General features: G+C 38.9%; 1 protein-coding gene across 2 annotated transcripts in view; it reads left to right on the top strand.

Annotated features, from left to right (window-relative positions):
- The first annotated feature begins 3,118 nt into the window (after positions 1-3,118).
- The window catches only part of MAP2K6 (mitogen-activated protein kinase kinase 6), a 96,348-nt gene continuing 89,278 nt past the window's right edge, over positions 3,119-10,188 (top strand). The window contains exon 1 of one of the 2 annotated variants that reach the window (XM_036268455.1): positions 3,119-3,431. In XM_036268455.1, coding sequence (XP_036124348.1) covers positions 3,416-3,431 — 16 coding nt within the window. In that variant the 5' untranslated portion in view covers positions 3,119-3,415. The remainder of the gene's footprint in view (positions 3,432-10,188) is intronic. The other variant, XM_036268458.1, reaches the window with a different exon arrangement.

Genomic DNA, 10,188 nt, shown 5'->3' with positions numbered 1-10,188 from the left:
TTGGAATCGGCCGTAGTCTGACCCCTCCTTATTTTAGTGGAACAAAAAAGAGGTCTAGAAAGGAGAAGTGACCTGCCTTAAGAGACACAGCTAACTTTTTCTACACCCAGGACAAGAACAGACATCTCCTAAATTCTAGTGTTTTTTTCACATCAAAAGTTACGTCTTACCAAATGTCATTAGCTTTGAATTAACTTAAAAAATAGAGCAGCATTAAGTTCTCATGGTATCACTCTGTAGCAGGGTCTCTCAAGCACAGCACTATGGACATTAGACCAGACAACTCTTTGTTGTGCAGGCTTCCTGTGCATCGTAGCATGACTGCCAGCAACGCTGATCTCTACCCACTAGATGAGAGCATCACCACCCCTACCCCCTTGGCTGTGACAACCAAAAATGTCTCTAGACATTGCCAAATGAATCCTGGGCGGGAGAGGGGTGTCATCACTGGTTGTGACACTGTACTCCCACCACCTTCCTTACCTCACATATACCTCTACAATAATTCTTCTTCTTTTTTTTTTTAATCCTCACCCAAGGATATTTTTCCATTTATCTTCAGATAGAGTGGGAGGGAAAGAGAGAGAAACATCAATGCAAAAGAGACACATTGATATGTTGCCTCCCACATGACCCTGACCAGGGCTAGGGACTGAACTACAACTGAGGTACCTGCCCTTGACTAGAATCAAACCCACCATTCATTGGTCTGCAGTCTGACGCTCTAACAGTTGAGCCAAACCGGCCAAGGCTATAATAATTCTTTCTTAGCCAGTCTGACCTAACCTAAGGGTCTCTTTCCAAGAATCCAATACCTGTAGCCTGACAGTAGGGGCCTTCCCCAGGTGCGCTAGTTTCTCTTGCAGTTGGAATCTAGTTTACTCCCATCATTGGAATCTAGTTTTTCTAGGTTAGCCATGATCATAGGTCCTGTCTTCATCTCTTCCACTCATTATTTCAGCATGCATTTGAGTGCCCATTACATGCTAGATACTGGACAGTGGACACACAAATTTCTGATCTTCAGTAGTCCAGTCTTCTGGGAGAGACAAATATGTAAATGAACATCTGTCAGCCTTATGATGAGTGTTAGGAGACAGGTGTGTGCAGGGTGCTACACAACTAGAGTATATACTTCAGTCACATTGAAGGTGGTCATAGGGTGATGTGTTGCAGAAGGCGGCCGAAAGAAAAGTGCCCGCTAAGCCGTCTCTTCAAGGATGAATGAGAATGAGCAGAGTAGAGAAAGGAAAAGGCTTGTAGCCAGAGGGAGTAGTTTATCGCAAAGCAAGGAGGGAGAAAACCTGGATTCGGCTATAGCATCAACATAGGGTGAGAAATGAAGCTGGAGAGGAAGCAGGGCCAGGTCTTGAGGAGCCAATCATACCATGCCAGGGAGTCTGGAATTGATCTTCAAGGTAACTAGAAGCTGGGGGAGTTAAATGAAACTTGCAATTTAGAAAGGTCTAAAATACAGAAAATTTCAAATATGGGGAATTCAAAATAGAGTACAGGCCACCTCAAGATAAACATCTGATGTACTGTCTAGTACAAGAACAAGGGTGCCAGATCTCACTCTTGCCAATCCCAGCGTGGGAGGGATTCTTGTCCTAGGAGCTTTGCCACAAACTGGCAAGAAGAGGAAAGGCCCACAACTGCACAGAGGGGCAGCTCCTTCCTCCCCCCAGGCATGAGGGCAGAGGAACCCTCTTCCCACCAAGGCAAGAGAAAAACCTTTTCCTCTGGAATCTCGGGCTTCACAGAGAGGCCGATTTCCTGATGGAAATTCAAAATACTATACTTTTCCCAGAAAGAAAAATGATAAATCTTGCTATTTTTAAAGCTATGGTTCAGCTCATCTATGGGCCAAAGGTGTTTAACATGCATGTGTATTTGTGTACTGGCTGTTGAACATATCATTGTTTCTATGGGAATGTGGATTTCAGGCTGACTTTCAGGACGCAATCCATTTGCCCTCTGAACTGTGCACGCCTATGCAGAGAATGTACAAGCACAAAGAGAGTAGTAAAATGCATGAGACAAGTTGTGATTAAAACTCTTCCATAAAGAAGGGAGTCCGGGCAATTTAAGAGCAATGAAACTGACCACATAAAATGCAAATTGAAGGGAGCTCTAGGTGGCTGTTCAACCCTGCATGGGCTAAGCGGGTCTACATGCTCTCCTAGGGCCTGCTACATAGCAGGTGCTCCATCAGTGTGCGGAAAAGTGGAGTAGATGCACTGCAGTGGATCTCCATACAGCGTGCCTCCTGGTTAAATGACAGGAAAAAAGTGCTGGTTCATTGAGGCCCTGAGATAGGGTATGCAAGAAAGCAAGGAAGAAACAGGCAGCATGGATTTGCCCTGGACAGTGAAGTGAGTTAGTAAGTCCCTGCCATCTGTGCTCAAGGGACAGAAACCCCTTTCTCTTAGGAGCAGGGAGCTGATAGGAACATGAGGTTACTGATTAATTCACAATCATGTCAGTAGAGGGGCTCAGGTGAGAAAAAGCATATAAATATTTTAACTTTGATAAAGGTAGCTTTGATATATCAAAAGCAGAACTTCCTCTTTACCCAAATAAGTAAGAACTCCCCAACCCACCCACCCCAACCCCCACTATTGAATTTCAGGTTACTTAAAAATAACCGACCTGGATAATTTCTTTAAATAACATGTTTCATCTTCTCTGCAGTTACAAAGGTAACCTTACCTATAGCCAGCCAAGTCACCAAGAGATTCTCCATGCGAGAAAAATGTTTTTAAAAATGGAGGTGTGAGCATAAAACACCCACAGGCAGGTACAGAACAACAGGTGCTCCAGCAAATACTAAACACTCAAACGGACTTTCGGGGCGAGCCAAAACCTTTCAGCCAACATATTCTTCAGGGGCTTTTCGATAACAAAAATTCCCCCTCCCCTTGGCCTTTATGTTTTTCGCCCAACACTTACGACCGAGTGCGTTCTGACTTATCCGGGCCAATCTTTGTCGCACCCAGTCATCTTGCTCAGCGACCCGCGCGACCACGTTTCCTTAAATCAGAGCCCGGTGGACTCTGCTTGTGAACTACATTACCCAGCAGACCCCGCGCCCTTCGCAGGAAGGACGTCTGCGCACAAGATACTCAGTTCCAAGTTTGGAGCTTTTAGCTGCCAGCCCTGGCCCATCATGTAGCTGCAGCACAGCCTTCCCTAACGTTGCAACTGGGGGAAAAATCACTTTCCAGTCTGTTTTGCAAGGTGTGCATTTCCATCTTGATCCCCTGAAAGTCCATCTGCTGCATCGGTCAAGAGAAACTCCACTTGCATGAAGATTGCACGCCTGCAGCTTGCATCTTTGTTGCAAAACTAGCTACAGAAGAGAAGCAAGGCAAAGTCTTTTGTGCTCCCCTCCCCCATCAAAGGAAAGGGGAAAATGTCTCAGCCGAAAGGTAAGAGCCTATTTGCATTAATTGCAAAAATGCAAAGGGTTGTGCATGCATTTGTGAATGCATGGATGCAATTTTCGCCTAGCGATTGCATGTTTAAGTTTGAGGTTTTCCACAGCTCAGTTGCATTTCCTGTTTAGTATGTGTCTTTTTTTTTGCAGACACAGAGTTCCTGTAAGGCAGGGCTTGCAGTTCAGCTGTGCATTGACGTTATTTGCATTCTTCTGCTAGGATTACTGAGCTCTTTTTGCCTTTTGCACAGTCAGGAGAGATAGAGCAGATTGGTAGCGTCTAAATGTGCAATGCTTTATATAATTGTAAAATTCATTTGGTATGCACGCATATTATAAGAATTTTCTATGCAGCAGAAATACAAACTTTTAAAAAGTCTGGGTGAAGATGAAAGGTAAAACTTGAGTTAAACTAATAGGAAATTAATGTAATCTCATATTCCTTTGGGAATGAGCCGTTGCTGTGCCAGTATTTAGCTAAATTTCCATTGATACGTTTTGAACATTTAGCAACTTTTGATTTTTAAAGGAAGTAAAGGTGAAGTGTGCATAATAGCATATAACAACAACAACAAAAAGCCGACAAGAAATCTTTCTCTTCCCAGATTTTGCACTTTACACTAATTACTTATTGGTTCACAGTATTTAGAAGCAGCAGTGAAGACATTGACGTTTTATGTCTTCCCATTTGGGAGATGCGTTGCATCTCGGTGGGGAAAATATTGGGAGGAAACTGTATTTTGAAGCATTACACCAGTGTGGAGGGGCTATCTTGTTTCATTAACAACCATAATGAAATCTTTTAAGTGTTATTGCATATATTTAATCAGCTATAAAAGATCAGAAGTTTGGGGTTATGGTGTTGTTTTTTAAATGTTTTTTTCTTTTTCTAATTTTTTAAAAAACATTATATTTTGGAGGCTTACTGTCATGCTGGGGAGCATTAAAAAAATAACATTTCTGACATGGCATCAGAGAGCTGAGGGGGTGCTGTAAGGTGCTCTAGGACCCGAAATCACTTGTTTCAGAATAAATCAGCGTAGAGAAAGCATATGCCATATGAGAACACATGCATTGAAGGGGTGAGTTAAGTACTAGGTAAGTTAGGCTACCTGGGGCACTATGTAACTAAGAATGCAGTGTAAGTATGTAGAGTAAAATATAGTGAAATTAAAGTGTCTCATATGCTTTCTGTCACTTTTTTTGGAGTTGTTGTATCACTTTTTAATTCTACTGGATTGGAATCATACATGTTAGCCCAAGAAGAAAGTGATAGACAGTCTCAAAAGTTTGAGGTAGGGTTCTGCTTTTCTTTTGAGTATTAGGGGAGCATGAACATCTAAAAAGCTAAGAGCTGAAGAATTTGGAAATTGGCATTCTGAGGTGCAGAGTTTCCTTAATATAGGGGAAACCTACAATCTCTCGTAATTGGCAGAAAGGTAACAGTTCCATGCTTTGATGTATTAAAGAGATGGCATCTAGTTAGTTTGTATTTGGTATATATACACTCATTCAGTTTAGTTTAATATATGTATAAATGTATTATGACGTGTATGTATATGGGTATTAATATAATATAATATAATATAATATAATATAATATGATATGATATGATATGATATAATATATCTATTCCCACATATTGCACAGGATTAGGTGCACACAAAAATATTTAAAACGTGAGCATTTTCATCAAAGAATTTACCATGTGGTTGGTGAGGGACAGCAAGTCATTATAATGCAAGATAATTGCATAGATAGTGAAGAGAAATGCTCAAAGTTGGAGTTTAAAGATAAAAGTGATCTCTCTGGGAGATAGTCAGGAAGCTTCCATGAGGAAGGTAGTGTTAGTAGCAATTTTATCTTTGGACCTTAGGGTCTAAACTAAATTGGGTTTCTATTTGCATTTTTTAGGCACACTCCTAAGGTAGAGTTTCCTGCTAGTAGAGCAAGTTTCTGAGTTGGGAAGCTAGAAGAGATGTTAGCATGGTATGCTTCCATTATGGGTATACTGTAATAAATCAGGTAGTTTCATTAATTGGGTCCCATTTGGAAGGTGCATCTTGTGTGAACATGAAGTTCCTGTCCAAAAGGAAAATTATTGATAGAGAGAAGTAGGTGACCATTTCAGAAATGGCAAAGGAGCCTTGGCCTGTACTTTAAATGTGGAGTTGGCCTAATTCAGCTACTGTATTCTCAAATAGCCAAGACATTTTTTGCAGTACCAAATTTCTTTGTAATACTAGACCCAAATGAAATGGGAGGAAAAGTGAAAGGTGGATACAACCTCTTAGCACTGAAGAATTTAACAACATGTTGGATTCAAGGACCTTTACGAACCTTCTAGATCACTATAATCTGGTTTACAGACCTCTAATTTAAGGCACAGCACAGGCAAAAGAATTACAGACTCCCTGGGAGCTGAAAGGACTTGGTTGCTTCTTTCCAGCCTTACCAACAGTGAGATTCCGAGAAAGATTTTCTTAAAAAGAAATTTTGTTTTCCACTGTTGTAACTTTAGGTGGTATGCTTTTCAGCTTGTTTATATTAGCTGTCTGGGGTTGAGCTGACATTTTTCAAATATTAAAGTGGTAGAATGCCTTTTGAGGAAATCTGAAATGTAAGTTAACAGGAAGGGCACCCAGAAAGTGCAGGAATTCCTGCACTTCACAGGAAGACAGGCTACAGGAAAAATGTGTCATCTACATTACCCGGGAGAGAAAAACTATTGTTATCAGCCATAATGATCAGAGGGAGGGAGGGAAACAGGAGGGGAGGGAGGTGGGGTGGCCAGTTCACCTGAAAATTTACCAAAAGTTTGACCCTGTTAAAATGCACTCTTCCTCACTTCTCCCTCCATTCACCTTTTAAAATTATTAGTTTATCTTGGTTTAAGATAGATAATCACCTTTTAAAATAATTTTAAAATAAAAAAATTCACCTTTAAAAAATATACTAATAGGTCAATCGTGATGTGAGAAATGTGTGTAAGGCATAATCCAGAAGCATGTGAAAGAGAGATAGGCAAGGATTTAACCCTCCATGGGTTCTTTGCTTTTGTAGTTCATTCCACCCTGGGAAATGAGATGTGTTAATTTCTCATTCCGGGTGTAAATTCTTTGTTAGGTTGTACCAGACGAACTTGTCATGCTTAGCCTGTAATCTGAGCCAGTATGTTTTATAACCTCGTCCATCTCAGGGCACAAAATCAGAATAGGTACTTTGGGTTTCTTGAGCTTGTTTTGTATTGGTGTGGCATTCAGTACTTTGCAGCAAGCTGCATGTCAGCTGCAGGGGCTTGCACAGGGTCTCGGGTGGTAATTTCATGCTGGAGGAAATGGTTAAGATTCTCATCCCTTTGTTTTTCGCAGATTAGTGTTATTGTAACCACTTTTCAGTGTTTTAAAATATGAAAGCTCTATAAAAAATATTTTTAAAACTTAAAAAAAACATAAGTAATACTTATTCATTATAGAAATATTCAAAAATATAGAAAAGGAAAATAAGAGTCACGTACCTTTTGGCATATATCCTGGGCTTTTTTTCTGTATGTTATATGACTGAATCCAAAGTATGTATAAAATTAATGTATATTTAGTTACCTTTTGTTTTAATTACCAATATACTGTGAAATATTTCAAGTTAATCTGTTTCAGCATTCATTATATCTAGTTCTGTTGCATTTATTTAAATAGAACTTTAGTGTTTGTTAACTTAATTCAAATTAAAGTATAATTTATATACAAAATTATATTAGATTCAAAGTATACAACATGATTTGATATTTGTATATATCATGAAATAATTCCAAATCTAGTTAACATCCATCACCATATATTAGTTACAGATTTTTTTGTGTGTGTAATAAGAACTTTTTTTTTTTTTTTGTGGTACGTGCCCCTAGTGGAAACCGAACCCCGGACTCTGGTCTGCAGGCCGACGCTCAACCGCTGAGCCAAACTGGCCAGGGCTGTAATGAGAACTTTTAAGATTTACTTTCTTAACAACTTTCAGATATGCAATACAGTATTATTAGCTCTAGTCACCATGCTGTACATTACATCCCCATGACTTATTTATGTTATCACTCCTACCTGTGGCAACCACCAATCTGTTTTGTGTATCTATGAGCTTGATCTTTTGCTATTTGGTTTTTAGATTTCACATATAAGTGAGATCATGTGGTATTTGTCTTTCTCTGTCTAACTTATTTCACTTAGCATACTACTCTCAAGTTCTATCCATATTGTTGTAAATGGCAATATTTTATTCTTTTTATGGTTGAAAAAATTCCATTGTATATATGGAAATATATATGTATATATATTTCATATGTATATATATTTCATATATATATTTCATATATATATATATGAAATTGCAGTTTTTTATCCATTCATCTGTGGAAGGAGACTTCAGTTGTTTCTATATCTTGGCTATTGTAAATAATGCTGCAATGATCATGGAAGTGCTGTTTACTATCATTATTATGAGTATTGCCATGATGATCATCCCAGTTTATATGTTATTATGCAATGGATACTATGGCTTTAGATTAAATTGTCATGGTTATCCAATTCTTTCTCACTCTCCACTTTCTTCTCCATCTTTTAAAAATAGCCTTTTTAGTCGCTGAAAATAAATTCAAACCAAAGAGAAATTCATAAGAAAATAAGAATCACACAGTCACACCACCCAGAGCTAATTACTGTTAACATTTTGGTGAATATCTTTGCATTTGCACACACACACACACACACACACGTATGCATGCTGTTTTACACACTATGTATGGCATTTTGCAACTTGCTTTACACTTTACCATATATCTTGAACATCTTTCCATAGTTGTACACATATAGTTACCTTATTCTTTTCAATTGTTTATTTGAATTTGTAAAAATGTAGCCATTTAATCAATCTCCATTTGGACTTTCACACAATTTCCTTTTTTTTATAGCTATAAACAAAATTGCAAGGAATACCTTGAACAAACATCTTTGCACATTTGCCCTATTCTCTCTTTAGGATGAATTCCTAGAAGTGGAAGTGCTAGGTCAAAGGGCATGCATGGATGTATTGCAAAATTGCCCTCCAGAGAGCTAATAACACATTCTTACTCCCACCAATAATATTTGGAAGTGTCCATTCTGTTATTTTAAACAGCATGGTAAATATTGCCAAATAAATTGCTTTCCAGAAAGGTTATACCTACTTTTCTTTATCCTAGGTAGAATAATTTTTAAAAATCTCTACCACCCTGGCCAGGTGGCTCATTTGGTTGGAGCATCATCCCATACACAAAAAGATTGGCAGTGCACATATGGAGGGCAAGCAATTGATGTTCTCTCTCACATTGATGTTTCTCTCTCTCTCTCTCTCTCTCTCTCTTTCCCCCTTTTCCTTGGTCTAAAATCCATAAGCATATCCTCAAGAGGATTAAAACAATAATAATAATGAATTAAAAAAATAAAAACATGTCCTTGGGTGCAGTGTCTAATCATAAAGGGTAGTTTACTCTAGTTTACTAGATCTGTTAGAAGAAGTAAGGCTAGGATCAACTTTGATGACCTCACAACTTAAATAAGCCAGTCACACTTAACATATTCTTAACATAGCCTTCCTTGGTAACTGTGCCTACTTATGCATCATGGTATACGTGATAGAATTTAGAGCTATGAAAAGAAGTTTTCTAGTCCAGCCATATCTTTTAACAAACTAGCAAACTAATGCTTTCGAAGTAAGTGCTTTGCCAGAGGTAGAACTATGTCTCTTGATCCTCTGTCCCAAAATTCTTTCCACTAAACCACACACAAGCACTAGTCATCCACATTTACAAAACATTTTTTTCTTCATAATCTTTAGTATATTTCACATTGTTTTTTTGTCTTGTTTGCTTTTGTGGGGAGCAGATTGTCAAGGGGGCTGACGGTACTGTCAGTGGGGGTTCTTTTTGTGTGCCCAAGAAATGGTGATATATGAATCATGGTGGTGGGGTTTCTTACTAGTTTTTTGCCAAAGGATACTTTGCAAATGTTCTTATTGTAATTCCCATTGCCTACACCATACAGCTGCAAGTTTTAACCACTGTAATTGTTGTTTGCCTTTTCCCGACAATCTCTGAAAGCCCCTGCTGGGTAGCTAACATTTATTCCTATATATCTTTGCCTCTCCACCTCTTGTAGAACTGTGCTTATAAATAATAGGTGCTCAATAAATATCTGACAGTGGAAGTATTTTTCATTAGTAGGGATCTCTATCATTTCCCCCTACCTTTCATAAAAGGCTTGGTGCAACTAAATTATAATGTAATTTTCTTCCTTGTTTGCGTTAATATTCCCATTATTTGGAAACTGTAAGAATAGCATAAAAAGCAACTTACGATGGCTGAAGAAGTGTCATTTCTCCTACTGATCCCTGTTAACAGATTTAAAGGTTGCAGGATCCTTGACTGACTAACTTTCCGTTTTAAAAATATGTGGAAGTAAGATGAGTTGTCCAAAGAATCTAATGGGAAAGGGTTGGAGTGAGTCCCTCCATTCTGTGCTGGTTGCAAGTTACCTCTGAACTGGAGCCTCGGAAGGGTTGTCAGAGATAATCTGAAAGTTTTTAACAGCTGGCTGCACTGTGACAAAACAGGGAACTTTGCATGGATAACCCCCAAGCAAAGAGGTTCCCCACTTCCTCTGCGACCCCTGCCGCTGCCACCGCTGCCCTCTTCCACCTGGCTTTTGTCCCCCACTCCGTA

This window comes from Molossus molossus, unplaced genomic scaffold, assembly GCF_014108415.1.
Source record: "Molossus molossus isolate mMolMol1 unplaced genomic scaffold, mMolMol1.p scaffold_m16_p_19, whole genome shotgun sequence".
In the NCBI taxonomy this organism is placed as follows: Eukaryota; Metazoa; Chordata; class Mammalia; order Chiroptera; family Molossidae; genus Molossus; species Molossus molossus.
Note: the sequence above shows the minus strand (reverse complement) of the source record. Positions and strands in the feature narration are given on the sequence as shown.